The sequence below is a fragment of the Octopus bimaculoides genome, chromosome 6 (genome assembly GCF_001194135.2).
Source record: "Octopus bimaculoides isolate UCB-OBI-ISO-001 chromosome 6, ASM119413v2, whole genome shotgun sequence".
NCBI lineage: Eukaryota > Metazoa > Mollusca > Cephalopoda > Octopoda > Octopodidae > Octopus > Octopus bimaculoides.
Genome location: NC_068986.1, coordinates 42002246 through 42021180, shown reverse-complemented (window position 1 = coordinate 42021180; position 18935 = coordinate 42002246). Strand labels below are relative to the sequence as shown.

General features: G+C 38.4%; 1 protein-coding gene across 1 annotated transcript in view; it reads right to left on the bottom strand.

Annotated features, from left to right (window-relative positions):
- Positions 1-14656: 14656 nt before the first annotated feature.
- Positions 14657-18935, bottom strand: part of LOC106874957 (eukaryotic translation initiation factor 3 subunit A) — a 22509-nt gene continuing 18230 nt past the window's right edge. Inside the window, exon 2 of the mRNA XM_014922880.2 lies at positions 14657-16151. Coding sequence (XP_014778366.1) covers positions 15408-16070 — 663 coding nt within the window. The 5' untranslated portion in view covers positions 16071-16151 and the 3' untranslated portion in view covers positions 14657-15407. The remainder of the gene's footprint in view (positions 16152-18935) is intronic.

Below are 18935 nucleotides of genomic sequence, written 5' to 3'. Positions count from 1 at the left end.
TATGTCATTTGCTGTACTTTGAACATGCTCTACTCGAAATTATTGGGTAGTCATTGGCTGGTGTTACTAGCCTATGCGGCACTTTACTAAACCAGTCGCTGTTTTCGGCTTGTTCACTACATCGCTTTCGCTCTAACCACCAGACGTAAACAATCTTCTCTAACCTACTACAGGAGGACGGCAAAACAATTATCACGATGTACTCGGCTGATAACGGAATCCCTTTCACTCACAACAGGAGTTGTTCGACATAGCTCCACAGACTTCTAGATATTATACACAGTAGTACCCCATTCGAAAGTACTCTAGAACAGATTAGTTATTTCGTTTCAATAGATGTCCGGAGCTTCCTAGAGAACGACGTTACTTTTCTCCGTCACTAATCACCTCTAGAGTTCTAGAGCTTTCACTATTTACGACTCTCGTTTGGCATGCACCAATGAGCGTTCTATGACATTCTGGTTTCCAGGTGCCCAATTTCAGTTTTTGCTTGACTCAGAGTAGCAGCTCTGTCAAAGATACGAGCTGCGATGAGATGTACCTCACGAAGGTGACCACACCTGATCACCGGCTAGGAATCATTCAGTTAGTGGTACTCAGCGCGTGTTTGAACACCAGCAACCAGGAAATTCTGGCAACTGTGTTACGATCAGACAAATTAATAATGCAAGAAAAAGGGGTAAACTTCTGATCGCAACAACAAAGTGTTCAAACAGGGAAGTAAATGTTCATATATGAAGATTATGTCCAGTCTCAATGGTTTCAAGGTAGGTAGTGAACGGTCCGACTCGTATGCAGCTCCGTCTCTCGTTCTGGTTCTATTCACGCCAAGCTCCCGCTGTCTTCCCCATTCCCCTTTTTAACAGAAAGTACGAGATTACCTGTCTTGCTAGTTAACAGGAAGTGAACGAGGTTACCTGTCTCGTACTATGCTAACTTCCTGTATATATATTTGGTTATTCATACCAACGTTATTTCCTTTCTGCCAAACAGTCGTTGACAAACGTTTATCTCGCCACCTTCGGAAATTATAAGGTAAGTTCTCAGCCTTCATTATCTTATCGGAATACATAACAACTGATTGAGTACCTAATCACTTCTGTATGTAATGCTATATGGTGGCATCGTCTGCATATACTGACACGGTCATCCAGAGTCCCTGTTCCAAAGAACTTGCTCAACTTCCACAGTAGTGGCTCAAAAGCCAGCACGTACGTAGAAGTGACAGAGATACCCCTGACGGAACGAGCAAGCAATGCAATATATCGGTAGTGTAGCTAATTAGGGAAGGGGCGAAGGGCGGTCCGCTTTGTATGATGCTTTATGAGTACAGCACTTTTGTGTGACGAGAATCACGGTACCCCCTGCGAGAACAGACTGACCGAACTACTCTAAATAGTAGTGGTCTGAGTGAGATGACAGAGTTATGGGCCGAAATTAATTAATGACACAGATATGTGCTCGGCTCCTTTCTCAGCTCAGCCGTTGTTACTTTCCACTCTCGGCTCAAAAGATTACTCCGTGCTGTTACATGATGTAGTAGACATCTGCTAAGTTATATCCGGACAAATTTGGCATTTAAGCGTAATGCTTATATGGCAAATCATCCCAAATAAGCAAAATGCGTCGCATGCACCACTTGTTGCCACCTGTGACAGCTGCTATTATCGGCTTTTCGCAACACTCTGCGAATTGTTTCGAGAGGAGAGATGCTAAGGTTTTTCTAACTTTTATAGTTCACCACCTAGTTAAAAAAGTACCGCAAGAAAGCTGTACACATCTACTTGGAATCGTGTAGTACGCTCTCATCCAATCAATATTGAATTTGAAATGCTGCACCTCTGCTATTTGGGCCCATAAAATGGCTTTGTCTTAGCTTTGACAATGCAATTTTCGTGTTTCGCGTTGAAGAATTGACCAAAGGTCTACCTAGCTGCTAATACGTTAGATGCGATGCATTTCTTTATTGACTTTTCTAAATCTCCTCTTATTCATTCCAATGCTTGTTCCTTGCTAAAAGTTATTGTCTCTGTTCTAGCCACCCACTTTAGAGATCCCCTACTACCTGTTGTCCCCATCAACCATCTCTTAACTGAAATGTTAACTGAAACATTGGGAACGATGCGCTTATTCTCCAACGACTAACTCCCTGTCAACTAGTCCTATTTAAGTCAATGGTTACAGAAAAAAGATGGTATAAACATATCCCAGAAAAGGTCTTAAAACCAACAAAACAATCATACTCTGGGATATGCCAATACACACAGATAGGAAGATCAAGGCTAACTGGCCGAATATAGCTGTCAGAGATCATCAAGGAAAAAATGCTTTCTAATCGATCTATCAATCCCAGCATTTGACAATGTGTCTCTAAAAGAAACGGAGAAACTCTCAAAATACAAAGATCTGGAAATACAGATAACCCGAATGTGGACTCTTAAAACAGAAACAATCCCTATAGTAACAGGTGCATTATGTATTATTAAAAAACACATAAATACATAACCAAAACACCAGGACTTACGTATATATATAATATATAGAAAATAGCATTACGATGCACACATCCTACGTAAAGAACTTTCAATAATTGAAAATTACAGCACCAAAACAAACCACCACACATACCCGAGGCACGCGGAGCTACGCTCGGAAGTGCAGTGAAAGCATGTGATAAAAACAAGACAACTGAATAATAATCCTTTCTACTATAGTCACAAAACCGGAAATTTTGGGAAGGGGTATAATTGATTATATCGATCTCAGTAAACAATTGGAACTTATTTTATCGACTCCGAAAGGATGAAAGGAAAAGTCAACCTCGACGGATTTTGAACTCAGAACGTAAGAAGTGTCGCTATGTATTTCGCCCGGCGTGCTAACGATTCTGCTAGTTCGCCGCCTTGAATAATAATAATAATCCTTTCTACTATAGACAGAAAGACTGAAATTTTAGGAGAGGGGATTAGTCGATTACATCGGCCCCAATGTTTCACTGGTACATAATTTATCGACCCGGAAAGGATGAAGGCAAATTCGACATCGGCGGAATTTGAATTCAGAACGTAAAGACAGGAGAAATGCAGCTTAGCACTTTGCCCGGTGTACTAACAATCCTTAGTAATAATAATCCTTTCTGCTATGAGCACAAGGCTTGAAATTTTGGCGGAGGGGGCTAGTCGATTATATCGATCCCAGTGCGTAACTGGTACTTATTTCATCAACTTCGAAAGGATGAAAGGCAAAGTCGACCTCGGCGGAATTTGAACTCAGAACACTTAACTAAATACGATATTGTAATGCATTAATTTATCTTTACAATTAACCAATTAATATTTTTTCTACTCAAGGCACAAGGCCCGAAATTTGAAGGGAGGAGAGCCAGTCGATTAAATCGACCCAGTACGCAACTGGTTCTTAATTTGTCGACCCCGAAAGGATGAAAGGCAAAGTCGACCTCGGCGGGATTTGAACTCAGAACGTAGACAGACGAAATAGCGCTAAGCATTTCGCCCAGCGTGCTAACGTTTCTTATTTCTTTATTGCTCACAAGGGGCTAAACATAGAGAGGACAAACAAGGACAGACAAAGGGATTAAGTCGATTATATCGACTCCAGTGCGTAACTGGTACTTATTTAATCGACCCCGAAAGGATGAAAGGCTAAGTCGACCTCGGCGGAATTTGAACTCAGAACGTAGCGTGCTAACGTTTCTGCTAGCTCACCGCCTTCAATTAACCCATTAATAGCAATTTGTAGTTGCTTTAGTTACATTTTTATAATTTATTTATAGGAATTTCCTGCTGGACTTCATTGAACCATATTTAGAGATCTCTAGTATTTTTTAACTAGTTGCAAAAATCTGTAGACAAGTCATAGTAAAAAAAAAGAAATCTTATTTCTTTTTTTGCTGTCTGCCAGTATTTAGAGTTTGCAAATGTGCTGTGTTAAATGTCCAAACTAACTGAATGTATGAGTTACCAAGTAGTTAAAAAAATAAAGATTACTTTGTTATTATGAGCTCTTGAGTCCTTGCGGGTTGACAGAAACTGATTGGAAACCAGCTGGGTGGATTGTTCTTATAATACGAAGGATAAGTTTTGTCACTTCCTCTGTCACGCTCTTTCTGCCTTATAAGTTTGCTAAGGCTATGCGCATCTGAGGAACACTCAGCCACTCACACATTAATTAAATGACCTAATTGTTCAGTTGATCAAACAGCCTGAAAATTCACCGTCGAAAACAACGTAGATCCATTTTTAATTACTAGACTAACTCGATCAGGTAATGTTATAGAAATAACCTCCCTTAAATGAAGAGTTTTTATATTGTTTTTGCTTTGTTTTTCTTTTTGTTTTTGTTTTTGTGTGGTGGTTCTACGTCTCTCCTTGCACCGCGACGATTTGTTTAACTTGTTATTCCTGTTTTTCTAGATGCAACAGTTTTGAAGGACGTGCAAAAGCTATCGATACATTTATTTTCTCTACTACCAACAAATAAAAATGTTATTTATGAATGCGTCATTTATTTATTGCTCTAAATAGTTTTCTAGTTATATAACATATATTACACTTCAGCATTCAATTCTGTTTCTTTCCTTCTTTTTATTCAGTCCGCCCTTCCTTTCATCTTTCTTTCTTTAGTGGAAATCAGTAAGTACACATGTAGTTGCATATCAGCTTTGTTGCTACCATTGTGCATGTTCAGTCATGTGTACGAGAATGTTCTGAAGTATGCTTTGTTCAATTGAAAGCGGAGGAACATGTAAATATCAGAGCAGTGATATTTAAATATCTAAAAGGTTTAACTTTTGTCAAGGAATCTTATGATAACAACAGTATGTAACTGTTGTTTAGGATCTATTTCAAAACGGGAGCACCAGTATTTTCTTAACGAAACACTTTGAAACTTGGGACACTGGTAGAATGTGTCATATAAAACACCTTTTACTCTTAGTCTTCTTAACAAAAAAAACGTACATCGCAAGTTATTCCATGTTAAAGTTGTCGTATTTCTAAAATTTCAACCAATCACTGACGTCTATTCAGCTGAATAGAGTTACTGCTGGGCGGTCATAAAAATGTTATTCCCTGTGACATATTTCATCTGGTTTAATCGTAATTTATACGCATATATTGTTTATATAATAAATTACGCTGTGCGTATCTATGTGTGTAACAATTTTAGAGTTCGGATTAGTGTTAGGGTTAGGGTTAACAGTCGGGTTAGGATTAGGGGATTAATACGATATACACCGTTACAGCGCTAACTGTTTTCAACTGAATAGACGTCAGTGATTAGTAGAAATTATCGAAATAAGACAATTTTTTACATGAAATAAATTCGAATACAAAAATTTTTTTCTGTTCTATAACACAAAATAGATAAGTATACGAAGTTTGAAAGTCTTTCGGTACCAAAGACACTACATAAAACATAAATGAAAACTGGTGCCCCCGTTTTGAAATAGATCCGTTGTTTATTTTATGTATCTTGGAAAATAAAGCACTTCTACTGAAATTTGAACTTGTATTGAAGACTAGATTTAGTGTAGTGTCCACAGTTTCAAAAGTTATTAAAACACGCACACACACGTGTATGTATGCCCGTTTAAAAATCTTTCATTAGTATTGATTTCAAATTTCGGCACAAGGTCAGCAAGTTCAAGGGAGAGGATAGGTCGGTTACATCGATCCCAGTGTTCAACAGGTACTTATTTTATTGACCCTAAAAGGATGAAAGGCAGAGCCTACTACAGTGGAATTTGAACTCAGAACGTAAAGACAACGAAATGCTGACAAATACAGGGGACTACTTCGAATAGATGGGTGCGGCATTAGAATAAACCCACCTAGCGAAGTAACGCTTACCACTCATGGGAGGGCCATGTTCTTCAAGACATATGTAATAAAGAACAAGAAAATCGATATTGCACCAAAGGAAGATATAGAAAAGTGCCTACATCCCATCTGGAAGCATATTACATACATCACTCGAGGCAAAAAATTCACCTCTGTGGAGGTGAGATTTCCATCAGATGAATTAGCCAGGTAGCATTCAACCACTCCACTCAAGTCGGTTGAATTAGTGCTCCTACCGACATACCTTGGGAGACGTACTTTCAAGGTAAAGGTAGGAAACATTCCCCTGGAGATTGTTGTTGATTGTCTCATGGCAGCTATTACACTAAGCTTGGAGGACAAAATAACGATCTTCCAGACCACACAATGCTTGCAGCAAAATTGGCAGAGGCAACGAGTCGAAATGTTGATTCAAGCGGCACGAGCAGATTTAGAAGAGATACCAGATTCCATTTTAATCGTGGAAGACACCAGCCTAGGGGTCATGGTGGAGGGACGAATGCCGAGATGTTACAAGTTTGGCTAAAAAGGTCATATAAGATCGGAATGCCCTCCACCATCGAAGCCCACCAATAAACCAACAACCTCAAAAAATTCATCAGTTGAAAGAGAAAAGGAGAAAGAAAGCCAACCACCAAAAGAAAACCAGCCGCTAAAAGAAGCGACAAAAAGAACGGTGGAAGAGACAGAAACACAGCCACCACTCAAAAAAGACATGGAGTGGAGTACGTCACTCGAAAAAAGAAAAGCAGAAAAAGTAAGTGTCCCCACCCCATTCCCGCTGGCCCAGCATACCCACCACCTCAAATAACACTACAAAAATACAAAGCCCCCAAATTCTCTAATCGCCGCCCCTCCCTCCCAGCAATGCAAAAACATTACTTTTGTTAGCTCAAAAAATGTGAAACTTACACAAGTCATCCAAAACTTTCCATCTACTTCCCCATTCCGTGCACCCGAGAGCCCATCTTTTCCATCGCATATTCAATTCATACGAATTGACTCGAATGTCTATACACCCTTAAAAAAGACATTCAAAAAATGCTGGATCACCGCGTTGTATAGCATCATCGAATCGAATGCTCGGGTGAGCGGTTTCTTTTCGGAACCGTTCTGCATTGAGCGATCGGTACGTCAAGGGTGTCCTCTCTCTCCACTTCTCCACGTTTTGATAAAGAAAATAAGGATGGAGAGGAGATGCCTGTTGCACAGAATATTTCGAAAAAGATGGATGACTGTAGCAAGAGTGTTGAGAGTAAATGAACCTGTTTGAGCGAGAAATTAAAAAGTCTCCCAAAGGATTCAGTGTTGGAGTGTGCTTAGTGGGGTCGGCCACGTGCCTCACTTCATAATTATTTTTTCATTCATTTTTGTTTTTCATCCGAATTTTATACTTATTGACCATCGATTTTATAATTATATGTATCTTTATGTTGTTGTTCCATTTGTTCCCCGACAACCTTGTCTGTACTTGTATCGTCCACATTATTTTTTGATTTTCATGGTTAATAAAGAAAAGTGTTCATATACGGTTTCAAATCGTCATAGTACACGACTGGAGGTAGGGCATCATACTCTACCTCCACTCCTAACGGGTCAATGTTTGACCCGAACAATTCCCTTACTTTGGCATATCTTTCCTTGTCTATTAGTATACATTTAGTATTTTCTGTATATTCCTCAGCCGGCAATTTCGCTCTGGCAGGGGCAACGACTCGAAATGTTGATTCAAGTGGTCCCTGAAGATTTAGAAGAGATACCAAATTTAATTCTAATCAGGGAAGACACCAGCCTAAGGGTCATAGTGGAGGGACGAAGGCCGAGATGTTACAAATATGGCCAAAAATCTGTGTAGTCTAGACCACGGTATATCTGTCTTTGGTCACAGTTGAACTTTTACTGGAGGTGCCTTAGCTGCCAGGGTACATCTCCTGCATGCTTTTACCAGTTTATCGATATCTTTATCCATACTAGGCTAGTAAATATAACTCTTCATGAGGGCATTCATCCTTGCAATTCCAGGATGCCCTACATGAAATTCTTTTAGCATTCTATTTTGTAGTTCAATAGGTATCACAACCCTCTGAGCGTACATCAACACATTGTCACAAATTGAATAGTATTTCGAACCTGTGTTACGCTCAGGATCTAATTTTTTGTATTTGTCTCATTCATTATTATTCTTTCCATTTTCTGCTTTACTTTTTATCTCTTCCAATGTGACTGGTAGTTCTCGCACTACATTGTAGAGAATATTTTTAAATTCAATTTCTGATTTTACCGCTGCTATTACCATATCTTCTAGCGGTTCCTTATACTTTGGGATCAATCTCGACAGCCCGTCCGCATGTTCCAATTTTTTCGAAGGCAAAAATTCTATTTTGAAATCGTAATTTAATTAGGTAGTCCCCCTGCGCTGCAATCGATTGGCTCTGTGTGTGGGGACATATTTTTTTATCCATATATTGTATTCATAACCTGTTGATTACCGATACAAATTTTGATTTTTTTTTTTTTTTTTTGTCTCACTATCTGTTTTCATTGAAAACACTTTATTTCTTTTTCCATTCGACCTTTACTTTTTCACCCAACACTGTGACTGTTTATGCCCGTTTTGCCACTAGTAAAACATTCTTTATTCTTAAAGGGGCAGTCCCTTTTGAAGTACAACTCGCCACAACCATAACATGGTTTGGGCCTTGTTTGTTTTATTTTTGTTTTTCTTAGGTCTACATGCCTGTACATTTATAATTTTCATTTTTTTTTTCAGTATCTTGCTGTAGGTTAATTATACATTGACATTCTTCTGCCACTTTTTGCAAGGTTAATTCAGTGTCTTGTGTCAATTTTGTTAATATTCTCGCTCGTATTTCTGCATCCTCAGTTGCAGTTAGTCCTTTGACAAATATCAAACATTTAAACATATCTGGGGACAATTCTCCTAACTTGAATTTTTCGCATGCTTTGTTTACAATTCTTGCATATGTAACAAAGTATATCATTTTCATTTTCTTTTAAATTTAGACATTCTCAACATATGTTGAATAGCGAGCTCTTTTCGCTGAATATATTAGTTAATATTTTAATTGCTTCTTCAAAACAAATTTCTGGCGGTTTTTTGGGGGGTGGGGAGAATAAAGTTACAATATTTCTCGTGCTCTAACGGAGCAACAAAAAAAGTCTTACCTTCTTTTCGTTTGTCCAGCTTTTGCACTCCTCTTTAAATATTTCTTCATACTTTCTATAGTAAGAAGAAAATGTAATCACATCTTCGGGATTATACAGGAATTCTTCAACGGAGTTGACTACTCCATCCGCCGAATGCGACACCGCTGCGTTTTTGGACTGTAGCAATAACTCTATCAACTGTTGGTTTAGCTGCTGCTGCTGCTGCTGCTGCTGTTGTTGTTGTTGTTGTTGTTGTTGCTGCTGATGTTGTTGTTGTTGTTGTTGTTGCTGCTGCTGCTGCTGCTGCTGTTCACGGTATTCTTGCTGTTGTTGTAACACTGCTGCTGCAACTGTTGTTGCTTCACAACGGAAGCAACAAGTTCTTCCATTTCGACACTGTTACAACGACACCGTTATACAGTGAGAGGTATCCACGTTACCACTGATATGGCGTTGGCTTCTCGTTGTACTGTTATATCTGAACTGTAATAATATCAAACGTTCCTGATGTTCTCTTATTACTCGCCAACTGTGTGTCTTCAGTAAGCACTCCACATCTCTATACCATAATTCCTACGTATATGACACTCTGGTTCTTTTATTGGCCACACAGGGACCAACATAGAGGGGACAATACAAGAACAGACAAATGTGTACAGAGTGTTTTACATCGAATGATAAACAGTGTAATGAAATCGAGTGAATTAGTGAATTTTAATAATCGAGTGAAATAATAAAAGTTTAAAAATTTCAAATTTTTACAATTTGTCGGGGTGATTAACCCACCGCCGTTGTCCAACGTTTCCCTTTTTTTTTTCTCTCGGATGGACATACTTAGCCAGTTCCCTTCGTTCGTAGCATTCTCTCTACAGCCGTCCATCATTTTACAAACCTACTATGCGACAGGCATATCTTCTCCAGCCAGATTTTACTATTGAGGTGGTAGTTGAAATAACTAACCAGCCCGCGCCCAGATATGAAGGTACCTGTCGTGATCCCTCTTTGACGCGTTCTCTAAACTGTCTCTTTCAGTATGGCTACTACGCAGAGAAAACAGGTTTTCCTCTCCCTGTTAAGGGAGGAAGGCTGCACAATCTTGATAAGGAAAGGCCTGAATCTCGGAGTTTGGACGATCTTTCTGAACCCGGAAGATAAGTTGGCGGTCCTGGACGTTAGCAACAGTGAAGGTTGTGCCTTTAGACTAGTCGCTATTATGCCTCCACGGGGGCGGGGTAACCAGATTTCTTCAGACGTTTGGTGGCTTTCCTTGGGACATCACGCTCTTTAATGTTAGTGGTAGACTGAAATGCTATTTTGGATGCACGCTTGAATACGGTGGGGCTAGCTGATAAGAGAAGGGAGAGTAAAAACTTCACAAACCTAGTCAGTCGTTTCCAGCTGAATGATAGGTACCGACTGGATTTCCTGAATGCGCCAGTGTGGACATGGGCGAACCGCATCGGGTCCTCCAGATCTAGACAGAGTATTTTGTAGCTTTATAGATAGAAATAGTATATGTTTCAAAGTCGTCGGCTACACAGACCATAAATTTGTGATCTGTACAGCTTATATAGATAGGATCCATAGACATGGCTCCGGATACTGGAAGCTGAACACATCTTTCCCGGCGTGCCAAGCTTTCAGAGACCGGGTTAGCAAGTTAGTCCAATGAGATAGTGGGCGCAATCGTGAACAGCCGCTGGTGGAGAGTCCTGAAAACGGTTATTAGAGTAGAGTCTATAGGCTTTCGTTAGGAAATAGCGTTAGAGGAACTTAGGATAGAAGGAACTATCCATGACAACCTCCACCTCACGCGCTACATCATAGAGAGGGTGGGTAAGGAACCTGGCATGGGTGGGACCCTCATCAATTTGGATCAGTCAAAAGCTTTTGATAGGGTCAACCACCAGTACTTGGAGGCTGTTCTTGCGGCAGTGGGTTTCGTTCCCGTTTTTAGAGGCTGGATCGCTGCAATGTACAGTGACATCTGTTCGGTGGTCAAAGTAACTGGCCACCTATTGGAATTGTTTAGCATCGCCCATTCGAGCTGTCAATGATACTCACTGTCGTTTCTTTTGTATGTATTGGCTCTCGAGTCATTGCTGCAGAAGCTGGATGTTTCGAAGGGCATCTCGCATAATCTAGGATGCGGAAGGTTCGTGTCGGCTTACGCGGATGGCGTCACCGTAATAGTGTCAGACATCTCGGAAATCGAAGTGGCTGGCACTGCTCAAAGGGAGTATAAAGCGGTGACAGGAGCAAAGATCAAACCAGAAGTTGGTGTGCCAGCAGCTCGGCACCTGGGGAGGCAAGTCCAAGCCAACCGACAGCGCTGTAGGACGCTGAACAGAAGGACCCGTTAAATTGCTCGGGGTCTGGTTTGGTCCAAACCCCAGGTGGACAAGAACTGGGTGGGAGAAGATGATGAGAAGAGAGTAACCAGTCTCACTCAGAAATGGGCAGCGAGGAAGCTGTTCCTGAAGGGTCGGGCGGAGGTGATGAATGCGTACATCGCTTCTGTCATCTACTACCGCCTGACCGTTGTCCCTTGCCTCACTTCGTGCCTGATAAGTTAGAACGCTTGCACTTCCACTTTCTATGGAAGAGACGTGTTCCGCTCGTCAGACGGTCAATCTTCTGTCAAAAGCCGCTGAATGAAGGACTGACAATGCTGTGGATAATGATGCGCAGACACGCGCTGAGGCTGCAACATCTCCAGCCTTTCCTTAACGGTGAGCAGGCGTGGTTGCCGTTCGCCAAACTGAGCTTTCCTCAACTCGTCTCATTGGTAGAGCTACAGCTCTGGGTCTAACGTAAACTAAGGAAAAGCCCTTGGCACCTGGAGTGTCGGCAAGCGTTCACGGCCTTCTGACAGTCGGGCAATACGGTCGGTAGAAGTTCCACCATGGCGTTCTATACAGGATTAGTGGAGGGAAAGAGTGGCGACGTACTCGGGGAAACTCTAGACGTCAAGAGGGATCAACTAACTGGTCTTTCCCGGAGGACTTTCGGGCCAGGGCCTATGTATAACTTCCAGAAATCCCTGGCCTTGCAGTGCTACCGAGAGTCTCTGCCTGTTCGAGACAAGCTCTACAGACACGGAGGTGATGTCAAACGGACTTGTCCGAGGTGTGCGCGGGGTGATGAAACCGTCCTGCATGCACTCGTCCAGTATTCGTGCATTACTGACCGGTGGATCTTTGTCGTACAGCTTTGTCACGTGTAGGACGGATCCGATTATCAGCCGAATCCATTGTGAGGATCGCCCGCCACCTTCTTTTGGCCAAGTGGGTAAGGCAGTTTTCCTCTGTCAGGTGGCTATAGCGAAAGCGGTAGTGTGGTTGACGAGGCTGAAAGGACTGTAGACAGACACTTTCCTCTTCAGCCGAGCCCTCATCGACTTTTTCAAGTTCCACTTGAAAAGGTAAGTGATGGTAGAGAAGTAAGTGCTGCCCCCACCCCCCAGTAATTTTGTTGAAAGGTGGGAGAATGTTGCGAAAATTGCTCGTGTGAAGGGCCTACTCTGAATATTCGTCTGTAAGCCGGAGCAGTTGAAGGGAAGAGGGATACCTACGTAGCGTGCCATTGACAGTCAGGGTTACCAGGCTGTGTGAGGTGCACTGCGTGGCCCTAGGTGGAACTCCCTGCTATTGAGGAATTTTGTTGTTTAATGTTTTGCTATTTTTTTTTTTGTTTTTTACTGTTTACATATTTTCTGTTTTCAAGTCTACCTGTCCCTTGTTTTGTTTTCTCCTTATATGTTTTTGTGTTCGGCCCTTGTGGCCAATAAAGAAAGGATTATTGTTATTATGATTATTATTATTATTATTATTATTGTTGTTGTTATTATTATTTTATTTTCATTTTTAACTCGCAGTGAGTTATGATGTTTCATCAATAATCTGATCTCCACAACGAACATGTGAATATCTGCTTATTAAAATGGATTTCTGCTCTTTACAGCTTCAAGACATATCCTAGCAAGCTCCTACTACTATAGAAGTGATATTATTTTAAAAAGACCCATTATATACGTTGTTAAAGAATTTATAATGTTTTTATTAAATTTAAGGATGAATTAACCAACATTTTATGGGTAGATTTTGGGACCAAGCGCCATTATTATTAGTTTTGTTGTTGTTGTTGTTGTTGCTGTTGCTGGTAGTAATATCAAAGTTGCGAGACGGCAGAAACGTTGACGCGTCGAACAAAAATGCTATGCGGAATTCTTCCAGCTCTTAACGTTCTGAGTTCAAATCTCACCAAGATCGACTTTGTCTTCCATCCTTTTGGGATCGATAAAATAGATACCAGTTAAGTACTGGAATCAATGTAATCAACTTGCTTTCTTTCAAACATAATGGTTTTGTGAGAAAATTAGAAAGAATTATTATTACTAATATTGTTGTGGTTGTTATTGTTGTCAATGTGGTGTCTTTTCTGAATCATTACAGCATCGGAAAAATGTTTTGCGATATTTCCTCTGGTTTTTACATTCTGAAATCAAATACCACCGAGATCAACTTTAATTTTCTTCTTTTCGGAGTGATGAAATTAAATACCAATCACGTACGGTGATCGATAGTATTGACATTTTCCCTCCTCTCAAAATTGCTGGCCTTGTACTTAGATTAAAAGCAATTATTATCATCATCTTGATAACCTTTCAGTCTTATATGACGCTTGATTAAATACTGAATAGTATTAACACTCTTGTTCTGAATTAAAACGCGATCGATATTTGATTTCCCATTTACACCCTTACAGATGATATAAACACAGCCGAATCAGTCCACTACATCACTCTTCAATACATCTGTGACCCTACACGCGCGAAAAATTGATATCATTTAATCATCATCAAATCCGATTCTCTAGTTATGCTCTAGGTTTTAGGATCATTGGAGAGAATAATCAAATATACAAATGTACAGTTGCTTAGTAACTGCTCTAACGGAGTAGGTTAAGTAAAATTATTCCAACAGGAAACTGAAACCTTGCTGTGAAATTGGTTCAATAGCTTCTATTTGTCATTAATCATTTTGAATTTCAAAAATATATCTTATAGATTGTGGTCTGGGTGCATCTGTTAATGTAAAATTATTCTATCTACTGACACAAGAACCTTTAACTTAATTTGTTTTGTTTTGTTGTTGTTGTTGTTGTTATTTTGTTTGTTTTTTATTTAAAATATCAAAGAAAATATAGTAAGAAATGAAGTAAAAGACAGAAAGGAGAATGAAACAAAACGAGTTCTCTGAGACTTTAAAATAATTAAGCTTAGCTATACAGTATCAAGTTTATCTAAGATAATTTTGGGGAAAAAAACATTTGTTTTGACACCTGTAATGGGCAATGATGTTCATGTATTTACCGAGATTATTTGAAACATAAGTGAAATAATGAAATTCAAATTTAAAATGATTTGCAGACTCAGTTAATCGAGAATTTATACCATCACATGTCACCTATAATTGCCTATGTAACAAATACTTCCTAACGGAGCATGAGGCATATAGATTTTATGAGATAGAAAACGTGATGTTTTTGTGTTCATAACTTTCAGAAGATTATTAGTAATATAAATGGCGGTATTCCAGCCTGGAATAAGAATCAGATTGTGATGATTTGCCAGGAACATGCAATAGCACAACAGTTGAATTTTATTTTTATTTTTCTGGATATTTTCGATATAATTAAGGAGATAACACTTTTATGATCACAATAAACATGTTAATACCTACTTTGTAATATGGACTTCTGATGCATACATCTTTGAAGCACTGATGCCCTAGCAAGATCCTATTATTACAGAAGATAAATTGCTATTAAAACATCGTCATTAATTATCTCATTAACTTCCTTGTCCAGATAAAAAGAAAATTAACATAAATTAACCAACAACACAGTTTTTTTTTTTTGCAAAAGTTATCTGTTTATTAACAATGAAACTGGTTTCATAGAAACATTATTCCAGCCTGTGTTTTTATAATTTTTTTTAATCAATAAAAAACAAAAAAGCATCTTTTTTTTTCTTTAGATTTCTGAGATCGTGACATATCTTACATTTTATGTTGATATTTTCGTATCTCCTTTTTAAAGCAAGCAACCATTCTATTTAGGTCTTTTCTACTGCTAGCCAATGCTTAGCAGATAGTCAGCGGATTGCTTTTTCTTATTTAAAAAAAGAGAACTGAAATCCAGTTGTATCAAATTTATTTTTCTTTTGTTTTATTGTTCAGTTTATATTTTCATGGACATATATTTTTATTTTTAGTTTTTCGTAAGAAACATAATTATATATAGTCATACATTTATGCCTCAAAGTAAACATCTAAAAGTTAAAATTTTAATGTCTGTCCAGAAAAGCAATCTAATTTATTTGTCACCAAATCCACGCTTGTCTCCAAAACCCCGTTTATCACCAAAGCCACGTTTATCACCAAAGCCTCTCTTGTCACCAAATCCACGTTTATCTCCAAATCCACGTTTGTCACCAAAGCCTCTCCCAACAACCATGAATCGTTTGTCACCAAATCCTCTTTTATCACCAAATCCTCTTTTATCACCAAATCCCCTTTTGTCATCGATACTTCTGTCTAAAAGTTCAAGGTAGTCAGGGTTAGAAAAAATTGATTTTTCCAGTAATTGATTATCATCAAGCCCTCTTTTATCTCCAAATCCGCGAGCGAAGAGTTCAATTCCTTGTATTTCAGGTGATCCTTCTCTCTCGTAGCTTATTTCAGCTAAACGTTTGTCACCGAATCCTCTAGTTTCTAATAAAATGGGTCGAATATTCCCATCTCGTTTATCTCCGAAACCGCGTTTGGTAGTTAGACTCCTTCCAATGATGCCAGACTTGAGCGCTTTTTCCATGGTAAGTAGTCTGTCTTTGTTGAGTTCTTTAGCTTCTTCATGATTATGCAATGATAGAAGCTGCCTGCTGTTGTAACTTCCGCTATTATAGCTGCGGCAAATTTGGATAGAGAGAGTAAGAAACAAAGCAAATAACAAGGAACTGTAATTCTTATGTCCCACCATTGCTTGGCAGGATTGGTGAATTTTCAGCACAGTCAAAAGAGAGAGCGAGAGCGAAAAGATGTATTTCGAAACGAGACAAACCTGAAAAACAAAAAGAAGAGAGAAAATAGTTTAATTTAAGAATTTCTTACATAGGCACAAGCCCAATTTTTCTTTCTTTCCTTTTTCTTTCTTTTTTTTTTTTTTTTTTTTTTTTTTCTTTACTGGCACTTTATTTCATTGAACCCGGAAGAAAAAATATAAAGTCATCCTCTGTAGATTTTGAACTCAGAATGTAAAAGTGAGTAAATAAAATTGTACAAAGTTACTGCTCTTATTAATTTCACCTAATTTCTAACACTTTGTAGCAAGAGACGTAGTCGATTTCATGGGCTCTAGTACCTTACTGGTATATCTTCTATCTACCGTAGAAAGATAATAACAAGGTATTTTGTCTGACGATCTCTTCTTTCTACGGTTATTTATCGCTCTTTTTAGGGCAACTGGCATGGTTGTTAACTGTGATCTTATTGCAAATTTAAAACAGTTCTTTTTACTTACTATAATTACTAATACAATGAAATGTAATGAATGCACACATCTACACACACACACGCACACATACACACACCCACCCAAATGTGCGCATAATGTATGAGCACGAGTGGGTGAGTACATACATTTCAGCAATAAAGTTTGAAAAACTTTCTCCTGATGCTGACTTTCTTTATTTCTTTTTCTTTCTTTTTTCTTTTTTCTTTCGTTCTTTCTTTCTCTCTTTTTTCTTTCGTTCTTTCTTTGTTTCTTCTTCTATTATTATTATTATTATTATTATTATTATTATTATTATTATTATTATTATTATTATTATCATTATTAATATTATTTTGATAAAAACTCTGTTTATTTTACAGGATGTGATGGAAAGTGCTAGTGTTTACAGCCAATAGACTAAGGTAACACTTGTTTACTGATCATGCTTGAAGAACATTGTAGTTCCAAGCAATAATGATTTTTGTAGGTATTCTATCTTTACATTTCTACCCATCTTTTTGAACTAATTTGGTAGTTGAGTGCTGATACTTCCAAACGCACCAATCACTATTGGTATAACGTCCATATTATTATTATTATTATTATTTTATGTTTGACTTTTGCTTTGCATTTGTACAAGTTGGATCCAAGTCTCACCCAGAGACCTCAAGAGACAACAAGTTAGAAGTTCATGTAGGTGTTATGCCTAGGGTACCATATATTTGGATTTCTACATAGTGTTGTTCTAGAGAATGTTTAAGAAACCATAAGAAAATTGTGTTTGTTTTAAAATTTGAGATCACATAAACAGTATTTTACGTAGGTTATGGACAGTTCCCATTTCGCTGTCATTCCCAGGGCACCTATGACAATAGGTATTGTTTTAATCTTCAGTTATTATTATTATTATTATTATTATTATTATTACTATTATTATTATTATTACTATTTTTATTATTATTATTATTACTATTTTTATTATTATTATTATTATTATTATTATTATTATTATTATTAAGGCGACGAGGTGACAGAATTGTTAACGCATTGGACGAAATGCTGGGCGGTATTTCGCCCGTTGCTATGTTCTGAGTTCAAATTCCGCCGAGGTCGACTTTACCTTTCGTCGTTCCGAAGTACAAAGGATTATTATCATCATCATTACACAACAACTAAAGAAAGAGGAAAATTCATTTGTTGTAATACAAATTTTAGAGTGTGGAATATTTGAAAATTAAGACATTCTAAAGCAAATGTATCATTGCTATTACTGTTGTCATTCTCGTTATTATTATTGTTGATGTTTAGTCTCAGATCAACCCTGGTCGAGTGAGTATCCCACATTCTAGTGATATCTATGACTACTTTAGGTGAAAAAAAAAAGTTACCTTCTCGAGTCATGCCGACTCATAAGTGCGGAGTCGGTGTGAAGAGAATACAGAAGGAAAAATTAGAAATCGCTTATAGGAAAAAATATTTGGGCCTCCATTGTTCAGTTCAGGTCACGTGAATACTTTGTCAAACAGTGACCACAATTCATTCCATATTTGCTCCATCTGATATTGATGTCAGCCACCCATTCACAGTTGAACGGTATATATTTTCTGTTGGCTTACAATGGAATCATTTTCCCCTTCTGCGTACTATTACTATTGCTTATACCATGCAGTCGTGCTTGACACGCAAACTGATAGGAGAATGAATTGCTGTCGCAGCTAGACTAAAATATGCACCTAACTTCAAAGGACTAATGGAAGGTCAAATATTCTCAACCTGAGCTATTTATAAATTTCTTTTGAATTTTAAAAATCTCTTCAGTTCCATTTCATACATCTGAGAATACGGTTGTATTGTATGCCTAAGAAATTTTGAATAGTGTAGAGCTAAGTTAAATTATTTAATACACCTAACTCAAAGTAAATGTGTCCATGGTTACTTTCATTCGCTTGTGCGTATGTATGTATGCCTGTATGCATATATGTATGTATATCTATATCCATATCTACATCAAGGCGGCGAGCTGGCAGAATCGTTAGTACGCCGGGCGAAATGCTTAGCGGTATTTCGTCCGCCGTTACGTTCTGAGTTAAAATTCCGCTGAGGTCGACTTTGCCTTTCATCCTTTCGGGGTCGATTAAATAAGTACCAGTTACGCACTGGGGTCGATGTAATCGACTTAATCCCTTTGTCTGTCCTTGTTTGTCCCCTCTATGTTTAGCCCCTTGTGGGCAATAAAGAATTATATATCCATATCTACATCAATATCTATTTATTTATGAGTAAGTGTGCATAAAAACAAATATCTGGCTGGTTTCGGCACAATTTCTGGACACTAAATTTCACTTATAAATG